Below are 22,367 nucleotides of genomic sequence, written 5' to 3'. Positions count from 1 at the left end.
AAACTGTACAGATTAATAAACATGAATGCGTTGATTATATGCTGTTACTCACAGAGTGGGTTCATTGCCTTGATGGCCTTTGGCGTCTCAACGTACTCGCTGCGGCCATACTGGTTCTCAGCAGCGACTCTGAACACATAGGACGTGCCCTCCATCAGGTGCTTCAGCATCATGCTGCGTTTCTTGGATGTGGAGCAGACGGGGACCCACTGAGTGGATGCTGTGTCTTTCTTCTCCACCACAAAGTTTGTAATGCGAGTACCGCCGCTGTCTTCTGGGTCCTTCCAGGAAAGGTAGGCAGAGTCATTTCTGACATCTGACACCCGGAGGTGCTGAATGGGTCCAGGTTTGTCTGAAGAAAAATGAGGATTGTCACAAAGCCTCTGAGTCTGTCTTTTCATTTCTGACTTTCATTTCTCATGTATTTAAGTTCATAATCATTCTGTGGATTCTTACCCAGGACCAGTACGGTGCAGGTGACGGTCTTGGATCCGGCTGGGTTCTCCACATTCAGGGTATAGTCTCCACAGTCACCACGGTTACAGAACCTCATCTCCAGCTTAGTGCCTGCTTGGTTGGTCTCAATGTCCGCCCTGGTGGGAACATCAGCCTCGTTCTTCTTCCAGGTTACCGTGGGGAACGGGGCACCTTTGATGGTTGCCATCAGAGTGATGTGAGTGCCTGACAGGGCCTTGATCTCTCGGGTCATTCCGGCATCCAGAATTAGCTCTGGAGGTTCTGAGGTAGTGACGAAGGTGAAATGAAAAGACATGAGCGAAATAAGCAGACAAATCAGAGAGAATTACTGGGCATTTAGTCAGTGATGGGACATTAGATGGAGAAGGTGTTTCTGATGATCCTGAAATGAAGACTTACCAAGTCTGTCTTGCACTCTGATTGGCTCTTTCAAGTTAGCTGGGTCCGACTCTCCAGCAGCGTTGACAGCCTTGACTCTGAAGCGGTAAAGAGCGCCATCATCCAGGTTGATCACCTTAAATTTGGTCTCCTGGCAGGAGTCTGGAGTCTGGTTCACCTGGAGACAACAGAAAATGTTCAACGATTTTCAGAGCGATTACAACGACGCAGTGCATAGGTCACAGTGTTAAAATTCATTAAAAAACTAACTGACCTTTTGCCACTCCTCCTCTCCAGCTTTCTGGAACTCCAGCAGGTATCCAAAGATCTTTCCTCTGCCGGTGTCAGTGGGCGGGTCCCAGGACAGAGTCACCGACTCCTTGGTGAAGTCGATGGCCTCGAGGTTCACTGGTGGACCAGGTTTCACTGCGACACAGGGCAATAACAAAGTCTTGTAGTTCATTTCTATATGTAGTAAATATTAACAGTAAAGTAAAGCACTGGTGAACTCACCTATTGGATCTTTGGCGAAGACGGGTTTGGACGGTGGACTTGGGTCGCCGGCTCCCACCTCGTTCTCAGCACTGACTCGAAACTCATACTCGCAACCTTGTAGCAGCTCCGTCACCCAGTACTCCACCTTCGGATGGATTCTGTCCGTGTTGCATCGCACCCACCTGGACGCAGAAATACGACAGTGCATTTATCAGCCACAGAGAAATTTGTTTATATTTCACTGACTTTTGACATTTGAAATTATAACCACAAGACATCAAGTAAAACTCTTTATTTAAAAATCTTGTTTTCTGAAGATATTCATTTTTGTTTGCTTTTACTCTTTTCAAATGAATTAAGTTGAAAATAAAGAAGAGAAAAATAAAATAACAACAATTCTGATGATCAAGTTTTTATTTATAATTAGAGTGTTTTTATAATGAAAATAATCACTGATTGAGCTTTCGCCAGTTGGTGTTTGTTCTTTTCCTCAAAACTCAGTTTAAAAGCTTGTTCTGCGTGTGTTTTATTAAATATATTTATGAGAGAAAACGACTCCTGAGGAAATCTCATGTTTGACATGTATGTGTCGCGTACCTGTTGGCCATGGTCTCCTTCCTCTCCACAATGTAGCTTGTGATGGGTTTTCCTCCGTCTGCAGGTGGTTCCCAGCTGATGAGGGCGGAGTCATGGTACACCTCTTTCACTGTGGGCTGTCTAGGAGCATCAGGCACCTCTGCGATAGAATAAAAAACACACAAAGGTGAGACGCAGCACGACACTTCTTGATGACGTGTAGTAGGTGGAGTCCAAACATCTGTGAATGTCCCAGGGAGTCACTTACTGAACAAGTCTCTGGCCTTGCTCTCTGCAGACAGGAGTGGCTCGCTGATGCCATAGATGTTCTGAGCCATGATCCTGATGATGTAATCACGACCCTCGATCAGCTTCGGCACCTGAGGAAACAATGAAATGTCAGCACTGAAGAGTTTCTGTCCAGTTTCTGGTTGTGAAATGCATCTGTGAAAAACTTTTAATTAACGATGAAACCTGAAACACTTCGTATTAAAAGATCATATATTGAAAGATAAGGTTGTGGTGACAGTTTAACTCTGAACATTCTGTCATCATGCGCTCACCCTGCAGGACGTCCTGGTACAGGAAGCAGTGACGGGCATCCAAAGGTCTCTGTTGGTGTCTCTCTTCTCGATGATGTAGTTAGAGATGGCGCAGCCTCCATCATCCAGAGGCGGGTTCCACGAGATCACCATGTAGTTCCTGTAGACCTCATTAAAGACCACAGGCCCCTCTGGAGGCTGAGGACGGTCTAAACGGAAGAAGCATAAATACAGGTGAGACTCCAAAAGAGTTTTTTATAATATTTTACCTAATACTGCTGCAGACTGGATACGAACACTCCTCTTTCACCGGTAAATGACTATAGAGACTCACCAACCACAGTGATGGTGCAGATTCCTGTGCGAGCTCCGGCGACATTCTCCACACTGACGCAGTAGCAGCCACTGTGCTCTCTCTTGGCTTTGCTGATGTTCAGGCTGAGATGGCGGGTGGTGCTGTGGAGGTTGATCTCCTCATCTGCCTTCAGCTCCTCGTCGTTCTTCTTCCAGCTGACGGTTGGGGCCGGTTTGCCACTGTAGCGTCCCGAAAGTGTGCAGCTGTCTCCAACCTTCACCATTGTCTTGTCTCTAAAGTCCAGGTCCAGAGTGGGAGGTTCTGAAGGAGTGAGGGGGACAGACAAGGGAAATGTTAATGTTAAGAGTTTAAACGTGTTTTTTAACATATAGCTGAGGAGTTCTGACAAATACTTGACATAAATGTCAATAAATAAATTCTGTTCTTATTTTTACGTGGTTTTAAAATATAAATGTGTGAACATTTCAGAAGTCATCCTCTGGGAACATAAACATCTGACCGGACCACAGAGCCATAACATCTGTGATCGTATCAGCGTCTTTACAGTTTATATCTGTGACCCTGGTGTTTGGTCACATCATGAGTGTGCTGTCGGGGTTGTGTCACTCACCGATCTCGTCCTTGCACTGCACCGGTTTGGTGGCAAAGGACGGTTTTCCTTGTCCCACCTGGTTGATGGCAGAGACTCTGAACTCATGGCTCGATCCTTCCTTCAGCCCGGTCAGTGTGAACTTCCTGTCCATCAGTTTGTCCCCAGCACCTACGCGTATAAAGTAGTCCCGGCCGAGCATGCGGGACTCCAGGACGTACTCGGTCACTTCAGCACCACCGTCGTACTTGGGCGGTCTCCAGGTGACAGAAATGGAGTCCTTGGTAACGGCGGTGACGAACAGGTCCTCTGGACGCTCAGGGACAGCTGCGGAAGACAAACGTAATAAATTGTGTCAGACGAAATTTCAGCAGCAGTTTATGCATTGTGTGTGTATGTGTATGGCATACAGATGGGATCCTTGATGAGAACCATCTTGTCTGTCTCGATGAATGGTCCCATGCCAATGATGTTCTCGGCTGCAATCCTGAAGAAGTAGCCCTTCCCGTCAATGAGTCCCTGAACCACTGCGTTGTTCCTCGTCACTGTGTAGGACACCGATGTCCAGCCCATGCGGTCCGACTCCCTCTTCTCAATAATGTAGTTGGTGATGGCCGATCCGCCATTGTCCTCGGGGGAGCACCAGGTTAACTTGCAGGAGTCCGTGGTGAGGTTCTCACCGGCGAAGGGAAGACCAACGGGTCCAGGGACGTCTGGCCGAGCAAGACGGATGCAGAAAACAAAATGAATGACAGTGACGACGCATCAGGAGGCCTCTGATTTTTAAGTTATAGTGTTAAAATTCTTGGGAATTTTTGGGAATATTTGTTTAGCGATAGTTTCTTTTGATTCTTCAAACATCGAACTAGAGTTTTTTTTTTTCTTGCCTTTATTTGTTGATGTTTCTAGTTGATAGACATGAAAAGTAATTGGCTCCTACTTTGATCATTGTTTATTAAGAAATAAATTCAATGAATCCAGGGAGATTATTAGCCACAGTTTTAAATCCTACTTTTCCTGGAAGCATCAGTACCCTGACTCACCCAGGACTTCGACCATGACGGCCTTCTTCCTCTCTCCTCCCTCATTCTTGGCACTCAGGGTGTAGATGCCCTGGTGCTGGCGTCTGCAGTTCTTGATGACCAACGAGTTGGAGATGCCCGTCGTCTCTACCACGGCCTCTTTGGGCACCTCGGCTTCTTCTCGGCACCAGGTGATCTGTGGGGCGGGTTTACCAGACACGTAGGCGATGATACGGATGGTGCCTCCAGCGTGGACCACAATCCTCTCCTTCACCGAGGCATCCAGGTCCATCTCAGGAGGAACTGGACGAGAAAGGAGACAGTTTGTCTTTCAGAGACACTTGATGCTGGACTGGTGCAGGTTAGTGTTCGGAGGATGAATCTTACTTGTTCTGTCTTTGACTTCGATCAGCTCTGACACGAGTCCTGCATCTCCCACTCCGGCAGCGTTCACGGCTCGGACTCGGAATCTGTACAGACCGCCTTCCTTCAGGCCATCAACCACAAATTTGGTTCCTCTGATTTCTGTTTCCTTTGCCTGGAAGATGGGACGAGAATCGTCAAAGATTAAAGTTTGATCCGATATGAAACTTAAACAAACTGAATCGCTTCAATACTTCAACAACTGCAGCTCAACTTTAATCAGCATATTTCTGAAATTAACACCGATTTAGATTTTAACTCTCCAGATAAATTTTCATCAAAAAGACACATTTCAGCCATCAACAGAACATCACTGACTTTATTTTTTATTTTTTTTACCTTGGTCCAGCTCTCCTCGGTCTCTGGCTCCTTCTCCTCTTCGACGTCACTCAATAGCAGCCTCCTCTGGGCTTTCTTCTCCTCCTCCTCCTTATTCACTTCCTTGAACTCTACGATGTAGCCAGTGACCTTTGACCCTCCGTCCACCAGAGGAGGGATCCACTCCAGCTCCACCGTTGACTTTGTCCAGTCTGTCACCTTCGGAGTCGGGGGTCCGGGAGGTTCTGAACAAACACAGATGCAGAAATCAACGTCAACGGAGCAGATGATAAAATGTCTCTGACTGGCTGGTCTGTAGCTGCAGGGATTTGCTCTGCATTGTTAAAGTGTGTGATGTTGCTGTGACAGGTGAAAACATCTGTATCTTACTGATGGGGTCTCTGCAGAGGACAGGGTCCGAGGGAACACTGGGGAGACCACAGCCAGCGGCGTTGACGGCGATGACCCTGAACTGATATAGGGCACCATCCAGCAGGCCAGTGACATCCCAGTTGTTGCCTATTGGCAGTGCTCGGATCGGGTCGCGTGTAACACGGGCCCAGCGCTTTGCGGTGGTCTCTTTCTTCTCAACAATATAGCCAGTGATGGAGGAGCCGCCGTCGTACTTTGGCTCATCCCAGTTGACGGTCATTGACTCGAGACAGACCTCGGTCACAGTCGGTTTCTCACACTGACCCGGGACAGCTGCAGGGACGAGTTATAAGTTATCAGTATAAATAGTATAAATCTTTTAGCGTCTGATGATGAAACTTACTGAACAGGTTTCTGGCCTTCTCCGCTGCGCTGACCAGTGGAGGCCCAACTCCGAACTTGTTCTGGGCCATGACCCGGAACTCATACTCGTGGTTCTCTGTCAGACGGGTGACCACATACGCGCACTCCTTGGGGTCGTTGGAAACATGGACCCAAGACTTCCTGTTGTCCTCGCGCTTCTCAACCACATAGTTGGTGATCTTGGATCCTCCGTCGTCTGTTGGAGGGTGCCAGGCCAGGCCAATCCTGTCTGCAAACACCTCGGTGAATGTGATTGGTCCAACGGGCTGGCCAGGAGGTCCTTTGGGGGGACGGGATGTCAACATCAACATGTATATATAATGAACTTTTTCAAAAACTGTAACTTATAAGGGATTTCATGTTTTTACGTCATGATGCTGAAACATAAACATATTGAATATTCAGATCACATGTTTCTCACCCAGCACTGAGAGCTTGATGTCCTTGGTGACTGTGCCCAGGCTATTGCTGGCCGTCAGGCTGTAGAGGGCACTGTCGTGCCTACTGGCCTGCTGGATCAGTAGCGTGCATTTGTCCTGCGTCACCAGTTTGCTGATGTGCTGGCCATACTGGACAGCAGCCTTCTCGTCAGGTTTGGCAAGGCTGGCCATCTTCCAGGTGAGTGTGGGGAACGGACAGCCACTCACCTTTGCCACCACGCTGACATCACAGCCCTCCTCGCCCTCCATGGCCTCACGCAACACGATGGTGGGAGCACCTGCAAAAAAAAAAAAGGGATGAAAATTATCAAAGGGGTTCATGTTGGAACCTGATTCAGGATTTCTGTCAACAGTGAAGTGAAAATATTTAAGTTGTAAGCCTGTGATTGGCTGAAACACCGTCACTCACATGTTTGATCCTTGATGAGCATGGGTCCCACGGTGGAAGAGGGTCGGCTGGGTCCGGCAGCGTTCACAGCTTTCGCCCTGAACTCATATTCTCCTCCCTGAAGACGACACAGTGAATCATCATGTCTCAACATCACATCTGGCTTCATTGATGTTTCTCTCTCTTTAGTTTGCTGTTAGTAATCATTTGTTTTTGTGGAACCATTAATTCAAATCATTATTTAAAATTAGCTGAATTTATAAACATTTCACGGATATTTATTGAGGGAGTTTCTCCTCCACAGTTGCCAAAGTGCTGCTCATTGTGGGAACTGTTGGGTTTCTTTATACTTTGATTTGAAGGTCTTGACCTTCTATGTAAAGTGCCTTGAGATAATGTATATTATGATTTGGCGCTATACAAATAAAATTGAATTGAATATTTTCCACATTTTACTGCTTTTCGATCTTGTTTTACAAAGCTCAGTTTCTGTTGTAAATTTATAGTGTTGTGATCTTTCACAGGACGTGGAGCAAACCTCTTTCAGGTCCTCCACCACGAAGGTGAGCTCCTCAACATCTCTCTTGTTGCACTGTTTCCACGTCTCCTTCTCTTTGCCGCTGGTGTCCCAGCTCAGACGCTCAATGATGTAATGCTTCACTGGGGAGCCGCCGTTGTTTTTGGGCGCCTCCCAGCTCAGAGTCACGGTCGTCTTTGTCACCAGGTTAACCTTCAGCTTGGTGGGGGGGTCGGGGGGGTCTGAGGAGGGTGAAGACAATATGCGTTGGAAAGGTTCCACTGAGGTATTTGTCATATGTGTGGTTACAATAAGTGGGTGTGTCCTCACAGATGGGATCTCTGGCCTGAGCAGGTTCTGTGGTGACGGTGAACGGACCAAATCCGAGTCTATTCTCAGCTCGGACCCTGAACAGGTAGTTCTGACCCTCCAGCAGACCTGGCACCACGTACGCCTGACTGGCACAGGCTGCGTTCACCTGAAAACAAGCCAATCAACTCATCAGTTCATCAATCGACTGATTTAGTTCTTCTTCTTGTAACTGATTTGATTTGATCATTTATTTCTAACATTTTAGAAAGAAACCTCTGCTGAAGTAGAATCATATCAATATACATGATGTTTTCTTTTTCATTCAACTTCAGCTTAAAATTAAACAATTAAACTAAAAATGCAAAGAGAAATCTGTAGAAACTGTGGAGAGTTTGAAACATGTGAACTAAAGTAACAGTGGAGTTGGACGCAGCAGCATTCACCTTGGTCCAGGCCTTGTCAGTGACACTTCTCTTCTCTATGAAGTAGCTCTTAATTCTCTCTCCTCCGTCATTATCGGGCAGTTTCCAGATCAGCCTCATGGTAGCCCGAGTTATGTCAGTAACCCTCAGCTCTTTTGGAGGTCCGGGGACGTCTGTGCGCAGGAGAGAAATCAAGTTAAATGTCAAAGAACAACATCACAAACTGAAACTGCTAAAGAATCAGAAAAACTCATCTGAACGATGTCGAGTATCCCGGGTGGAAGTCGATAAAAAAAGAAAACAGACGTACCGAGGACATTGACTCTGACGTTCACATGTTTCTGTCCAGACTTGTTCTTTGCAGTGATGGTGTAACGTCCGGAGTGGCTCCTCAGACTCACAGGGACGATCACGACAGACGTGGTGTCAGTGGACTCGACCTGAAAACAGAAAGACAATAAGACTGAATATTTTCATCCGTCACCCGTACGATGATATTTTTCAGTGTCACGAGGAGCTGGAGTCGATCCCAGCTGCTCAGATCATCGTCAGTTTATCACAAGGTCGAGCAGGTTCAAACCCTGAAGCTTCGACTGTGAGACACGAGCTAAAAACTGCACCAACGTGACGCTGACATTCAAGAACATGAAAACATCTGACTTTCAAAGATGTTTTATTAAATGTACGGTTAAAGTAAATAAATACAGAAAAGCTGAACTTTTTTTCAGGAAACACGTGAATACATTTTTTATCTTGAAGAAAATCACCAGGATTTGAGTTTTGATGAAACTATGTTCTCACCTCAGAGTCGACAGGCAGCGTGTGCAGTTTGTTCTTCTTGTGCGACTTGGCTTTGCCATCAAAGTCCCAGGTGACCTTGGGAGCTGGGCGTCCCTTAATGGTGGCAGGGATCTTGATAGGATCACCAGCACGAATGCAGAGCAGGTCGTCGACAAGCACGTCAATGGAGATGGACGGTCCGACTGAAACATTAGAGGTGATGTTGGTGAAGGACAGAGACGGACAGGAAAACATCTGGACACTGATGAGATTTATTTATTTGATGTAGTGAGACTTTCAAGATGGACGTACGCTGGATATCCTCGATCAGAACCTCGCCGGTGCGAGGGCTGGGGTCGGACTCGCCGATGTCATTGACGGCGATGATCCTGAAGCGAAAGCGTTTCAGCTCACGGAGGCTGGGCACTGTGTACTCAGTGGTGGGGTGAAGGGTGTCGGGGTCGTTCACCCTCACCCACTCTGAGGAACCTTCATTCTGGATCTGGACAATGTAACCCTTGATGGGACTTCCTCCGTCGCTCTCCGGTGGTTTCCAGCTCAGAGTGACATTGTGCTTCGTCTTATCAGCCACCTCAGGAGCAGCGGGCATGCTGGGAGGAGCTTGAGAAGGAAGCAGTACAAGGATGAATCAGCAGCAGACACAGTGATGAACTGACGCTTTTTAAAGAGGCTGGTTGTCCTTTACTCACTGATTGGATTGACGGCGAAGGCAGAGTCGGACGGTCCACTGAATGGTCCAGCTCCTGCAGAGTTGCAGGCAGCAACTCTGAACTCGTACTCAGTTCCTTCAAACAGACGAGTCACCTAAAAGACGGAGAAAGAATGAATATGCACATCATCTTAAAGCTCTTTAATGAAACCACAAGGTCTGTGATGGGATTCAAAGAGTCTGGTGAGGACAGAAGGAAGAACATCATACAAGGTTTGTGAGGAACCTTGTATGATGTTCAGAGATGAAGCATCTTAATTCTCTGTGGAAGATTATTAAAAGCCTGAAGTAGATCTTCCTTCAGGAGTAAGACAGAACACGTTAACTGTTCTTCCTTAAGATCTGTGGGTCTGTTTGGGTTTCACCTGAGGTCTTATTTTAGTGTGTAGCTCACCTGGTACTCCCAGCCTTTCGCGCCCCTCTTAGTGACCGGCACCTTGTTGACTTTGGCCCAGTAGCTGGTTCCTTTCTCTCTCTTCTCCAGCCAGTAGCCAATAATCATGGAGCCACCATTGTCCCTGGGAGGCTCCCAGGTCAGGGTCATGGAGGTCTTGTTATATTCCGCGATGGTCGGTTTCTCTGGAGGGCCGGGGAGGCCGAAGGGGTCCGTGATCTGGACCTGCTCTGTCACACAGGGGTCAGATTTACCGTAGCGGTTCTCAGCTCGGACCTGGAACAAGTATGTCTTGCTGGTCTCCAGGTTCCACACCTGCAAGAAGAGGACATGGTGTTAGAAATGTAGAAATGTTCCAGGACAGAAAGTCTTCACATCTTCCACCACAGACTAAGGACACATTTCTTCAGACTACACCTTGTTGAAGAAGATGATGTCTTATAACCATCGTTAACTCTGGTGTTTGTATTTAAAAATGATTCTTGCTGTTCTGGGTCTGTTCCGTCACGGTTGATGCACTTATTGTAGCAATGTAATGTAATGTAATGATATGTAATATAACATAATGTAATATAATATAATATAATATAATATAATGTAATGTAATATAATGTAATGTAATATAATGTAATATAATGTAATATAATATAATGTAATGTAACATAATGTAATATAATATAATGTAATATAATGTAATAAAATATAATGTAATGATATGTAATATAATGTAACATAATGTAATATAACATAATGTAATATAATGTAATGTAATATAATGTAATGTAATGATATGTAATATTATATAATGTAATATAATGTAATATAATATAATGTAATGTAAAGTCACTGAACATTTTTCTCTCCTGCAAATCTCAGTTTAAACAACATGTTGTTTACAGCACGTGATAAAAATGTAAAGACGCCATACCGTGTATTTCTTCTCAATGATGCTGTTGGTAACCTCCACCCACTGTGGCTCAGCTGGAGCTTCCTGTCCCTCTTCCAGCTCCGGCTCCTCCATCATCACTTCTTTCTTTTCAACAATGTAGTTGGTCAGTTCGCTGCCGCCATCGTCCAGAGGTGCATCCCACTGGAGGTAGCAGGACTCCGCCTTGATGTTGGACACCATCACGTTCCTGGGTGGGAGTGGTCGGTCTGAGGGGAGAACACGAGTTCATTGATTCCAAGGTTTGATTCTGAAACTATTGACTCCTGTACATTAATACATTTATAACATGTTTCCACGCACCCAGCACCATGACAAAGGTGGTGTGTTTGGCTGAGCCCATGTTGTTGGAGGCAGAGACAGTGTAGCTGCCACGGTCCCTCCTGTTGACTGCTGGGATGGACAGCATCGTCTTGGCGTTCATCCTGCCCGTCACCTCTGTTTCGATAAGCAGAGTCTCGGTTGGCTTATCTATGACCACATCATTTTTGGTCCACTCAATCTTAGGGATGGGGAGTCCCAGGATGTCGGCGGGGAGCTCGATGGGTTCGCCCTTTTTCACGGTAATGGAGTCCCCCTTGAAGTGCTTCAGCATGTGGACCTCAGGAGCCACTGAGACAAGCAGGAAACAAAACAAATCAGAACACAATTAAACTAGAATCACCACAGCAGTATATATCTTCTTATGAGGTCACTGTGACCTTTTCCCTCTGACCGCTGAAATTGAATCAGTTAATCTTTGAGTCCAACTGGCAGCTGGTCAAAATGTGAAGAAATCCCCAGAGACAACTTAAAATATCATGTGAGTCCAACTAAATGTTTGTAATAAATCTGAAAGAACATATTCATGAGATGTCGCGTTCACAAGAATGTGACGGATGAACAAGTCGAGAACTCCGGCCACTGGGTGTCGCTGTCGCAGAAGGATAAAAACACAGACCTGATGGTTTGATCATATAATTCAATAGGACCTCACCTTCATCATCTTGGATGACCACAGTGAGTGGCGTGGACGGCTCGCTCTCTCCGATAAGGTTAGCACACTTGATCCTGAACTCGTACATCCAGGCATCTTCCAGGCCCTCCACGGTCATGGTCATGTTGGGGCAGATCTCTGTGTTACATGGCTCGAAGGCCTGCTGGTCCTGCCTCTTCTTCTCTACGAAGTATCCGATGACCGGGCTGCCGCCGTCATTACGTGGCGGCTTCCAGGCCAATGTAATGGAGTTCTTGGTGCGCTCAGTGTAATGGAACTTCTCAGGGTACGATGGTGGACCTGTGGCAACATTATTAGTTTACGACAAATCCACTTTACAAGCCCACTATCACACTGCTCCTAATCACTCGATCATTTCTGAATCAAATCTTTGGACTCACCCTGCGGATCCACAGCTTTGAGTGGTCCCAGCTCGACGGGCGGCCCCATTCCATACTTGTTTTTGGCAATAACGCGGAACATGTACTCCTGTCCCTCCATGATGCCAACACACTCGCACTTGGATGAGGCAGTTTCAACGGGCTGCCTCCACGTGTGCATCTTGGCGTCTTTTCGCTCAACGACAAAGCCTGTCAGGTCGCTGCCTCCGTCGTCCACAGGGTCATCCCAGTTCAGGAAGATCATCTTACGAGTGACTACAACAGGCTTCAGGTCTGTGACAGGTCCAGGGACGTCTGAGGATAAAACAACATTAGTGTTCAATTTAATTTTAACAGTTAGTTTTATAATCGGGTCCTGCTCTGACGTTCTGACTTAAACTCACCCATGACCTCCACTCTGGTCCAAGCAGACTTCTTTCCACTGGGGTTGCAGGCAGAGATTTGGTATTTGCCGCAGTCCTTCCTCTGGACGTTGTTGATTGAAACAACGCTATCGTTGCCTTCAGTCAGAATCTCCACACGGTCTTTGTCGGGTTTACCATCATCCTTGGTCCAGGTGAGGGAGGGGTAGGGTTTACCTGTCACTGTAGCGGGAACACGAAGGTTCTCTCCGGCTCTGATTATAATGCCATTCTTGACTGATAGGTCCATTTCAATAACTGGCAACTCTGAGGAGGGAAACCAAAACAGAGATCAACACAAATTTTGATCAGATTCAACCTGATTAAATTTTTTTAAGGAATGTTTTTTCCAGACCTGCAGGATTCCTGACGAACACAGACTCTGTGAATCCTGGTGTTCCCTCTCCTGCTGCGTTGCAGGCGATGACTCTCACCAGGTATTTGGCTCCCTCACGGACTCCGTAGACTGTGAACAACCGGGTCTTCCAGGGACGCTCTGTGGACCTGGACCAGTCCTTGGTACCGGCCATGGCCTGAAGAACAATAGAGAACAAAGTAAAGAAGAAAACAGTTTAATTCAGGTCTTGAATAAATTGTGAACTGACAGTGGCACAGGAATCCGAAATCAAATGTGAGCGCAGCTGAAGCACCAGAGACGAGTCAATAGTCTGACCTTGTCCACATGGTACCCCAGGATCTCTCCTCCACCGTTGTCAGCAGGTGGGTCCCACTCCACGTCGATGGAGTGGTCAGTGGTTGACGCCACTCGGGCGACAGGTGGTCCAGGAGGTACTGCAGAGGACAGGACACATTAACTTTGAGACTGGCTGTATTTACATTTACATACAGTAAATATCCTGTTTATAAGTCTTGATTCTGTAAACAAAGTTTTTGTTGGATTCATTCAACTGAGTCGTATTTAACACAAAGTTCAGTTTACGTACAAATCGGAGCTTGGGCTGTTTTGGGTTCAGACGGGGCGCTGAACTTTCCTGGGCCGGCTTGGTTTTCAGCTGCCACCCTGAAGATGTAAGTCAGGCCCTCGAGCAGACCCTCAACGTTCAGCTCAGTGTCGGGGACGATGTTCCTGACGACCAGGACACAAAATGACACATTTAAGACTTTTAATATAATTTAAACATCATAATCGCAGCATGAATCCAGGAAGTAAACAGGATCTGTCACCCTTACCTGTTAACACGTGCCCAGTGTGAGCTGTTGATCTCACGACGCTCCACCCAGTATCCCACGATGGGGCTGCCATTGTCGTTTGGCACGTTCCAGGTGACGAGCATGCTGTGGGCTGTGATGTCATCGATCTCTGGCTTTTCAGGAGCCTCGGGAGGATCTGAGACCGACAAGGAGACGGAACGAAGAAAAAAAACAGTGACGCTCAATTTATGTAGTTTTTTTACTGCTTGTTTCTGTTTATATTTCTCAAGACTAAAATCAACATCCAAGTATCTGACAAATTAAATTCTCGATTTATTGAATTGCAAATGCAAAACTGCTCCGCTGTTTATCTGACTAATAATAAATGACGTTGTACCGAAAGGATTCTTGGCGATGAGTGGTTTGGAGACACAGGCGGGTCCAGCACCGAACTTGTTCTCGGCCACGGCCCTGAAGATGTACTCCTTCTTCTCAATGAGTTTGGGCACCAGGTATCTGCATCCTCTCAGTGTGGTGGTGACGCTGCTCCAGCCGAATTCCAGCTTCGAGTTATCCTTCTTCTCCAGGGTGTAATTGAGGATCTCGCTGCCGCCGTCATCCAGTGGAGGATCCCACCTGCAGACCACAGAGTTCTTCCTCACCTCCTCGAATCTGAAGTTGACGGGAGGACCGGGAGTATCTGAGGAGATTGAATAGAATTCAGACTTAAATAAAAGAAAAACAGATCCTGAACCTGCTGGAGAATTCACAGAATGTGAATCACAGAATTTTAGAATAAAATGGAACAGAAAATTCTCACCAAGCACGTTGACCTCGCAGGTTGCCGAGGCTTTGCCATGGTCGTTCTCCACCTTCACCATGTAGACGCCGTGGTCGGCGCGGATCGAGTCCCTGATGACGATGGAGGAAGTACCTCTGCGGTGGTTGTCGATGGCCAGGCGCTCGTTTATCGTTGGGTAGTCAGACTCCTCCACCTCCGGCTCTGCTGCCTCCTCCTCTTTCTTCTTCTCCTCTCCATCTTTTTTCTCTTCTCCTTCCTTCACCTCTCCTTCTTTCTTCTCCTCGACTTCCTTCTTCTCCTCGACTTCCTTCTTCTCCTCTTTCTTCTCCACCTTCTTCTTCAGAGGCTTTTCGGGCCTCTTGCGGAGCGGCTCGGGCCGGATCACCTGGTTGTTGCAGTACCAGGTGATCTCGGGGTATGGTGAGCCGGAGATGTTGGCATCTAGGCAGATCTCACAGCCGCGCTTCACGCTGAGACCTGACTGCAGGCTGCCGCTCAGGAAAACCTTTGGAGCATCTGAGAGATATATATATATATACATAAGTCAAATCATCAAACGTTCAGTTGAGAAGGAGATAAAATGGTCAGTTTGAGACTAAAAACCATTCTTACCAACAGCTTCTGAGATCTTAACGAATAGCGTGCCACGTGACGGTTCGCTGACCCCGGCTGAGTTTTCGGCTCTGACTCTGAAGGCGTAGTTCTTTCCCTCCCTCAGTCCTCTGACGGTGTAGGAGAGGACAGGCACTAGGAAGTCGTTGCACCTCTCCCACTTGTCCTCGCCCTTTTGTTGCCTCTCCAGTATGTAGCCCATGATTTTCGAGCCACCGTCATACATGGGAGGCTTCCAGGTCAGAGTGATGGTGCTGGATGTGGGGTTATGGGTCTCCACATCCACTGGTGGGTCCGGAGCGTCTGAAACAAGAGACGGATCTCAGTTAGAAATCTCTTGGTTTAAAACTTTGACTGTGAGAGGAATGTGAGATTCTGTTGAGTCTGTGTCGTGCTGCTCATGAAGGAAACTCATCATGTGTGGCATTGGTGGAATTTTCCTTCAATAATCAACAAAACATTTTTTTTAGTGTGTCGAACAGATTTCTCTCACATTTCTGGTCCTCTGCGATGACTGGGTTGCGGAGCTCGACGAACTCTCCTCCTCCGATCTTGTTCACAGCCTGAACTCTGAAGTAGTACTCTCCGTTAGGGATCAGGTCTTTGACGTTCCAGCTCACCTTGTTCTCTCCGGACATCATGTTGACGTAAGTCCTCCTGCCGGCCTCACGCCGCTGCACATACACAAACAGACAAAATGAAGAAACTCTGCAGCGTCTTTCACACTCTGACGTCACAGTTAAAACCAGTATCGCTGCTCATAAATTAAAAAACCCTTTGGACCTGCAGGACGTAGTGAAGAATTGGGCTGCCGCCGTCGTAGTCTGGAGGATCCCAGGACACTTTGCAGGAGCTCTTTGTGATCTCAGAGGCTATGATCTCCTTACAGGGACCAGGAAGACCTGAAGACAGAAGTGAAACACGTGTGAAAAAAATAATCTGCAGCTCTGAATCTTAGGGATGGATGACAAAAAATCTGAGCAGGTCTGTACCGATGACTTTGACGTTGATGGTGGCGCTGGCAGCTCCAAGTTTGTTCTCCAGAGTGACTTTGTACACGCCGGCGTCAGCATGAAGGCTGCTCTCGATCTCCAGGTGACAGGAAACATAATCCTTCCTGTGGAACCGAAACAATCCCATCAGACACTGCAGCGAACACTGACCATGAACACCACAACAAAGATTTTACTGGTGTTTTACAGACAAATTAAAATTCTTGGTAAATTAAAGTTTTGGAATCTCTCTGGGTTTTGGCCGATTAATACTTAATATTGTGACAAATGAAAATTTAAACCAAACAAAGTCGAATTTTTAAAACTTTTATTTTTTATTTATTTATAATTTTTTTTTCTTGTGTTTAGCTTTTTTTAAATATTTGAATGTTTTTGTATTGATCAACGTTTACAGTATTGGAAGGTTTTTATTGATGGACGGTCACAGTAAAATATTTTCTGATATAAAAACATTTCAAGTAGTTCAGTCTTTGACTGTTTGTGATTTTTAATTTCTGGATGGATTAATGTTTTTTTAATTTTGGCTGCAAACTGTAAAAACTGTTAAAAGACGCGTCAATGACCTGAAGCCAAGACGTTCGTCGGCCTTCAGCTCCTTCCCGTCTTTGTGCCAGGTGATTCTGGGTGAGGGGACGGCTCTGAAGGGAACTGGGATGTGCATCTTCTCGGTTTCCACGACAACCAGGTCCAGAGTCTGGAAGTCGAGTGTCGGATTACCTGGAAACAGAAATTAAATCTCATTCATTCATCGCTCCTGTCAGTTTGGTGATTCACATGAAACATTAGGGACGGCGTTGGATGCTCGTACAGTCAGATTCTTTGGCGAAGACATTCTCTGAGATGTCGGAGGGCTCGCTCACTCCGACAGAGTTGATGGCCCTCACTCTCAGGATGTACTCCTTCTCAGGGATCACACCCTCTTCGACACGGTACTTCAGCTCCTTCACTGGGCGAGAGTTGACCCTCATCCACTTCTCTGTTCCAGCCTCACACATCTCAATGTGATATCCAGTGATCGGGCAGCCGCCGTTCCTCTGCGGAGGCTTCCAGCCGATGGACAGGACGTCCCGGCTGGCGCCGGTGATGTGTAGCTCGATGGGTGGAGATGGGACACCTGAGCAAAACATGAGAGATGGATTTAGACTCTGTGCACTGAATATGCGCTCAGCGTTTCTATGCTCATCAGAAAACCAACCTGTGGGATCTTCTATTGTGAGGATCTCGGTGGGTTCACTTGGATGTCCGACACCGGCCTCGTTCTCAGCGCAGACCTGGAACTGAACCTCTGTTCCCTCGATGACGTCCGTCACTCTGTACTTACAGTCCGGACCTGAAGTCTTCCCACATTTCACCCAGCGAGTGCCAAGCTTCTCCTTCTTCTCAACTGAATACCTGGAGGGCAGCGTCACATAAACATCTTCATACTGAAACAATGAGCTTCATCATGACGGCTCGTTAGCAACAAGAAAACTGATTTGATGATAAATCAGGTGACACCTCCGACTCTGGACCTTTTTTATTTCACATCATATTACAAACTCATCACTGGTGTTTCTTTACTGTCTCGTCAGTGTAAACTAACCTGAGGATGGGTCGGCCACCATCATTTTTAGGCTCCTCCCACTGAAGGTCCACATATCTTTTGGTCACAGAATTGACAGCGAGGGCGTACGGAGGCCCAGGAGTGGCTGAAAAAAAAAGTAGTATTTTTACCACAGTCCTGATTAAAATAAATGGATTTACATTTAAAGTTAATCTCTAACTCACTGAAAGTGTCTTTGGCGAGCACAGAGTCCTCCAGCTCACAGAACGGTCCAACGCCCACCGTGTTCTCGGCAGCGATGCGGAACACGTACAGTGAGCCCTCATTGAGAGGAGTCACGGTGTACTTCAACTCCTTGACTGTGGTGTCCACGGCCTGCCAGCCTTTACGTCTGACGTCACGCTTCTCCACCACATAGTTGGTGATGGGTGAGCCGCCGTCACGCTCAGGTGCCGTCCACTTCAAATCAGCACTGTTCCTGCTGATGTTGATAACGTTCAACCAGCGAGGGGCAGAAGGAGGATCTAAGGAGAAGAGGAGTATTAAAACCGTTGTTCTCCAGTTTCATTTAAACTTGTTGTTTCTGTTCTTTCTCTTGTTCTTACTAAGTCTCTCTTTGCAAAGCACTGGGTCGCTTGGCTCGCTGGGTTCGCTCTCTCCAGCCACATTAACAGCTCGCACCCTGAATGAGTACTCCTGCTTCTCCATCAGGCCTTTCAGGAAGTGCTCCAGGATACTGATGTCCTCTGCCACGTGGATCCAGTCCGTGGTGCCACTCTTCAGCATCTCAATGACGTAGCCATCGATCTTCGCTCCACCATCGTGCTCTGGTTTGGTCCACATCAAGAAACAGGAAGTCTTAGCCACGTCCTTCACTGTGGGTTTACCAGGAGGCCATGGAGGATCTGGAAGAGGAATAAGAACTTTTTGACACTGACAGGATTTTATATCAGAATACAAAACACAGGTTCTCTTGTGGTTCTAGAGTCTGTAAGAGGAGAACAGGAGGTAGAACCTTCAGCTACCAGGCTCCTCTCCTGTGGAACCAGCTCCCACTCTGGGTTCTAGAGTCAGACACCATCTCTACATTTAAAGTTAAAGTTAAAACTTTCCTCTTTGATAAAGTCTATAGTTCTGGATCAGGTCCTGAACCATCCCTTAGTTATGCTGCTATAGGTCTAGACTGCTGGGGGAACTCCACAGTCTCAGTGCTACTCATTGTTCACCTGTTGGTTTCTCTATATGAAGAAGATCTGAAGCTCTTGACCTTCTCTGTGAAGAGTCTTGAGATCATGGATATTAGGATTTGGTGTTACACAAATAAAACTGAATTGAATTGAAATGAAAACTAGTCTGAGTGGGTGGATGTGTTTGTACCGATAGGATCTTTGACGAGTATCAGGTCGGTCTCTTTGCTGGGTTTTCCAGTTCCAGCCAGATTCTCAGCCAGGACTCTAAACTTGTATTTCTTCCTGGTGGGAAGACCTTTGACCCTGCGGAGGAAAACACGTCACATTGCCAAAGTGAGATCAGCAAAGTTCAGACTCAGACTCAGTTCGGATATTAGAACAGGCTGACTCACCTGTAGTTGGTGTCTTTGATCGGCAGCTTGTTGCATCTGATCCACTTGTCGTGGTCAGGTTCGTGTCTCTCCACCCAGTATCCTGTGATGGGGCTTCCTCCGTCCTCATCAGGCTCGTACCAGGTCAGAGTCAGAGAGTCCTTGGCAATGTCCGAAGGCTCCAGTTTGTAAGGAGCTCCGGGAGTGTCTGAGGGCAAGACAGGATTGATCAGAATCATCATGGACCTAAAGCACTAGAACCTGAGCTGAAAAGGTCCATTAAAGAAAAAGACTACTGAAGCAGAACAACTCTCCTGTTGTCTGTGATGATTATACAAGTCTTTCACAAAAGACACTTCCACAGTGAGTGTCTTCCCATTGGGACAAACCTCAGTCCTGTAGTTAGGTGACCTACCGAAGGGATATCTGGCGATGATGGACGGATGTTCAGCCGCTGGACCAACACCAAACTGGTTCTCAGCGAAGACTCTGAAGATATACTCCTTGAACTTGACCAGACCCACGGCTTTGTATGTGGTCTGTTTGATGGTGGAGGAAAGACGGTGCCAGATCTCGCTGTCGGCAGCTCGGCGCTCTACAATGTAGTTGGTGACTCTGGAGCCGCCGTCATCACGCGGAGGGTTCCAGGCCAGGAAGCAGGATTCGTTGGTGATCTCAGAGATGTCGAAGGCAGCTGGAGGACCAGGCTTATCTGTTTGAGAGAAGAAGATTTCAAATTCAATTATCCTGAAAAAGTTACTTTAAAAACCTTCTTTATGTCATTTATTTTCTCTGTTGTTAAATTGTCGTACCGAGGATGTTGACGTCGACGGTGGCTGTGGCACGGCCACTGCTGTTGGTGGCTTCAATAATGTAGGTTGAGCTATCGTCTCTCTTGGTCTTGGCGATAGTGACAGTTGAGTGTCCCGGCTTGGTATCAATGGAAACTCTGTCATCTGCTTTGAGGACCAGGTCGGCCTTGGTCCACTTCACCCGGGGCTCGGGCTTACCTGTTACTTCAGCGGGGAGTTCGATCTTGCTGCCAGCTTTGGCTGTCAGACCGGCCAGGAGCTTGGCGTCCAGCTGGATCTCTGGAGGTTCTGCATGGATGACAGGAGGAGGGTCAGAAACTCATTCCTCACAGAAAATCACAAATGGAATCAATTATTCTTATCTTGTTGTAAGGAAGATGCTCGGGTACCTTTTGGATCAACGGCCTGTATCTCGTCTGTGGCCTTGCAGGGTCGGCCGGCTCCGAGTCCGTTCAAGGCTCGGACTCTGTAAGAATACCACTGGCCCTCGATCAGACCGGTCACCTGGCATTTCAGCTCAGGCACCAGGTCCCCGCAGGGCTCCCACTTATCTGTTCCTCTCTGGCAGCGATCAACGTTGTAGCCTCGGATGCCGCTGCCGCCGTCATACTTTGGTGGCTCCCAGGTCAGGAAGATGCCACTGGCAGACTTGTCCCTCCACTTCAGGTTCTCTGGAGGATCGGGCACAGCTGGTGGAGAAATGAGATGGAGAGGTTAGAAAGTTCTTTGACTCACGGTTTCATTAACCAGACATTTTAATCTCTGGTCAGACTCACTGGCAGGAGAGGAGACGCTGACGGGTTCGTCGATGTACGCCGGCTCTCCTGGTCCACACTTGTTGCAGGCGGTGACTCTGAACAGATACTCCTTCCCTTCAACCACGTCAGTGACAGTAAACTCCTGATCCTGGACTCCTGTGGCCACCTGACACACATATCACAGAAGCTAGTCATCAGCATTCATGATTACGATGATATAGTGAAGAGAAAATAATTTAGTTATAACAATGTGAGACATTAATGATAAAAGAACATCAACCATCAGTCAGTTAACATGAAATTTCAGGTCATACCTTGACCCAGGTCTTGCGGGACACGTCTCGTTTCTCCACCTGGTAGCCTGTCAGAGGACTTCCTCCATCGTGTTCGGGCGCCTCCCAGCTCAGGTGGACGTGCTGCCGTGTCACCTCCAGAACCTTGAAGTCCTTCGGAGCACTAGGTGCAGCTGGAGGAGAATCAGAGAAACAATGACACCAAATCTTCAGAAAAAGTCAATGATGTGCTGGTGACAGTTTCTTCATCACAAACTGATCGGATTACAAACTATTTCGTTTTTAATGTTGTACCGATGACGTTGACTTCGATCTCTCCAGAGACAGATGTGACGTCGTTCTCAAGCTGCAGGACGTAGATGCCTTTGTCCGGGCGGACGCTGGGTGTGACTATCAGTTCCGTGAAGGTGGACTTGGTCATCAGGCTGATTCGCTCATCGGCAGTGGTCAGCTCCTTCTCTCCGAAGGTCCACTTGGCGACGGGGGTAGGGTATCCGGAGATGGGGACTCTGATGGTGAGAGGCTGAGGGACGATGACCTCCAGGCCATTTTTGAAAGCACTAAGGTCAAAGGTCGGACCGACTGGAGAGGGGAGAGAGAGGCATGATGGGAAGTTAAACATTACATGCCACTTCTCTTCTCCCAGAATATTAAAGAGCGACCAACACAGAGACTCATTGTTCTTCTCACCATGTGGGTCGTCAGCTAACAGAGGTCCATTGACGTTTGATGGGTCAGAGACGCCGGCTGCGTTTTCAGCAAACACTCTGTAGTTGTACTTGGTTCCATATTTCAAACCAGACACCTGAGGTCAAAGGTTACAGTTTTGAAATAAAGTTTTAGAATGAATCTGAATCATGAGGCTGCACAACTAACTGAAAAGCTTCTGACGTAGCCTGACATGCTAACGTCCCCCTGTGAGAGATTTAAGTTGAAACCTTTCAAAGATTACATCCAAACAACAAACCAGGATGAAGCTGAATGAATATCCGTACCTTGTAGAAGAGGTCGGGGCAGAGGCGGGCGTTGCAGCGCAGCCACTTGTCGGTGCCGTCCTCACAGCGTTCAATTATGTAACCGGTGATCATGCTACCTCCGTTCCTCAGAGGAGTCTCCCAGGTGAGCTGCACCGAGCTCTTGTTCTGGTCTTGCCAGCACAGGTTCAGAGGGGGACTGGGACGCT

At 47.3% G+C, this 22,367-nt stretch overlaps 1 protein-coding gene across 1 annotated transcript in view; it reads right to left on the bottom strand.

Moving 5' to 3' along the window:
• Nucleotides 1-22,367, bottom strand: part of ttn.2 (titin, tandem duplicate 2) — a 183,126-nt gene that overhangs the window by 58,277 nt on the left and 102,482 nt on the right. The window contains exons 130-186 of the mRNA XM_069532618.1: nucleotides 22,180-22,367; nucleotides 21,875-21,989; nucleotides 21,479-21,766; nucleotides 21,206-21,357; nucleotides 20,910-21,057; nucleotides 20,523-20,822; nucleotides 20,134-20,421; nucleotides 19,737-20,033; nucleotides 19,343-19,529; nucleotides 19,138-19,253; nucleotides 18,366-18,665; nucleotides 17,985-18,284; nucleotides 17,800-17,905; nucleotides 17,413-17,609; nucleotides 17,026-17,331; nucleotides 16,781-16,934; nucleotides 16,197-16,321; nucleotides 15,988-16,106; nucleotides 15,698-15,878; nucleotides 15,205-15,507; nucleotides 14,611-15,108; nucleotides 14,188-14,490; nucleotides 13,830-13,986; nucleotides 13,583-13,725; nucleotides 13,312-13,430; nucleotides 12,994-13,171; nucleotides 12,621-12,905; nucleotides 12,238-12,531; nucleotides 11,837-12,136; nucleotides 11,164-11,472; nucleotides 10,843-11,069; nucleotides 9,915-10,229; nucleotides 9,501-9,615; nucleotides 9,103-9,411; nucleotides 8,812-8,993; nucleotides 8,321-8,450; nucleotides 8,032-8,183; nucleotides 7,607-7,754; nucleotides 7,298-7,518; nucleotides 6,781-6,877; nucleotides 6,353-6,649; nucleotides 5,912-6,211; nucleotides 5,527-5,841; nucleotides 5,158-5,381; nucleotides 4,783-4,933; nucleotides 4,417-4,698; nucleotides 3,784-4,086; nucleotides 3,395-3,700; nucleotides 2,803-3,084; nucleotides 2,490-2,677; nucleotides 2,195-2,306; nucleotides 1,948-2,086; nucleotides 1,369-1,532; nucleotides 1,130-1,281; nucleotides 877-1,033; nucleotides 457-738; nucleotides 53-352 (exon numbers count right to left, since the gene is read on the bottom strand). Coding sequence (XP_069388719.1) covers nucleotides 53-352; nucleotides 457-738; nucleotides 877-1,033; nucleotides 1,130-1,281; nucleotides 1,369-1,532; nucleotides 1,948-2,086; nucleotides 2,195-2,306; nucleotides 2,490-2,677; nucleotides 2,803-3,084; nucleotides 3,395-3,700; nucleotides 3,784-4,086; nucleotides 4,417-4,698; nucleotides 4,783-4,933; nucleotides 5,158-5,381; nucleotides 5,527-5,841; nucleotides 5,912-6,211; nucleotides 6,353-6,649; nucleotides 6,781-6,877; nucleotides 7,298-7,518; nucleotides 7,607-7,754; nucleotides 8,032-8,183; nucleotides 8,321-8,450; nucleotides 8,812-8,993; nucleotides 9,103-9,411; nucleotides 9,501-9,615; nucleotides 9,915-10,229; nucleotides 10,843-11,069; nucleotides 11,164-11,472; nucleotides 11,837-12,136; nucleotides 12,238-12,531; nucleotides 12,621-12,905; nucleotides 12,994-13,171; nucleotides 13,312-13,430; nucleotides 13,583-13,725; nucleotides 13,830-13,986; nucleotides 14,188-14,490; nucleotides 14,611-15,108; nucleotides 15,205-15,507; nucleotides 15,698-15,878; nucleotides 15,988-16,106; nucleotides 16,197-16,321; nucleotides 16,781-16,934; nucleotides 17,026-17,331; nucleotides 17,413-17,609; nucleotides 17,800-17,905; nucleotides 17,985-18,284; nucleotides 18,366-18,665; nucleotides 19,138-19,253; nucleotides 19,343-19,529; nucleotides 19,737-20,033; nucleotides 20,134-20,421; nucleotides 20,523-20,822; nucleotides 20,910-21,057; nucleotides 21,206-21,357; nucleotides 21,479-21,766; nucleotides 21,875-21,989; nucleotides 22,180-22,367 — 12,606 coding nt within the window. The remainder of the gene's footprint in view (nucleotides 1-52; nucleotides 353-456; nucleotides 739-876; nucleotides 1,034-1,129; nucleotides 1,282-1,368; nucleotides 1,533-1,947; nucleotides 2,087-2,194; nucleotides 2,307-2,489; nucleotides 2,678-2,802; nucleotides 3,085-3,394; nucleotides 3,701-3,783; nucleotides 4,087-4,416; nucleotides 4,699-4,782; nucleotides 4,934-5,157; nucleotides 5,382-5,526; nucleotides 5,842-5,911; nucleotides 6,212-6,352; nucleotides 6,650-6,780; nucleotides 6,878-7,297; nucleotides 7,519-7,606; nucleotides 7,755-8,031; nucleotides 8,184-8,320; nucleotides 8,451-8,811; nucleotides 8,994-9,102; nucleotides 9,412-9,500; nucleotides 9,616-9,914; nucleotides 10,230-10,842; nucleotides 11,070-11,163; nucleotides 11,473-11,836; nucleotides 12,137-12,237; nucleotides 12,532-12,620; nucleotides 12,906-12,993; nucleotides 13,172-13,311; nucleotides 13,431-13,582; nucleotides 13,726-13,829; nucleotides 13,987-14,187; nucleotides 14,491-14,610; nucleotides 15,109-15,204; nucleotides 15,508-15,697; nucleotides 15,879-15,987; nucleotides 16,107-16,196; nucleotides 16,322-16,780; nucleotides 16,935-17,025; nucleotides 17,332-17,412; nucleotides 17,610-17,799; nucleotides 17,906-17,984; nucleotides 18,285-18,365; nucleotides 18,666-19,137; nucleotides 19,254-19,342; nucleotides 19,530-19,736; nucleotides 20,034-20,133; nucleotides 20,422-20,522; nucleotides 20,823-20,909; nucleotides 21,058-21,205; nucleotides 21,358-21,478; nucleotides 21,767-21,874; nucleotides 21,990-22,179) is intronic.

The sequence above is a fragment of the Paralichthys olivaceus genome, chromosome 10 (assembly GCF_024713975.1).
Source record: "Paralichthys olivaceus isolate ysfri-2021 chromosome 10, ASM2471397v2, whole genome shotgun sequence".
NCBI classification, from domain to species: domain Eukaryota; kingdom Metazoa; phylum Chordata; class Actinopteri; order Pleuronectiformes; family Paralichthyidae; genus Paralichthys; species Paralichthys olivaceus.
Note: the sequence above shows the minus strand (reverse complement) of the source record. Positions and strands in the feature narration are given on the sequence as shown.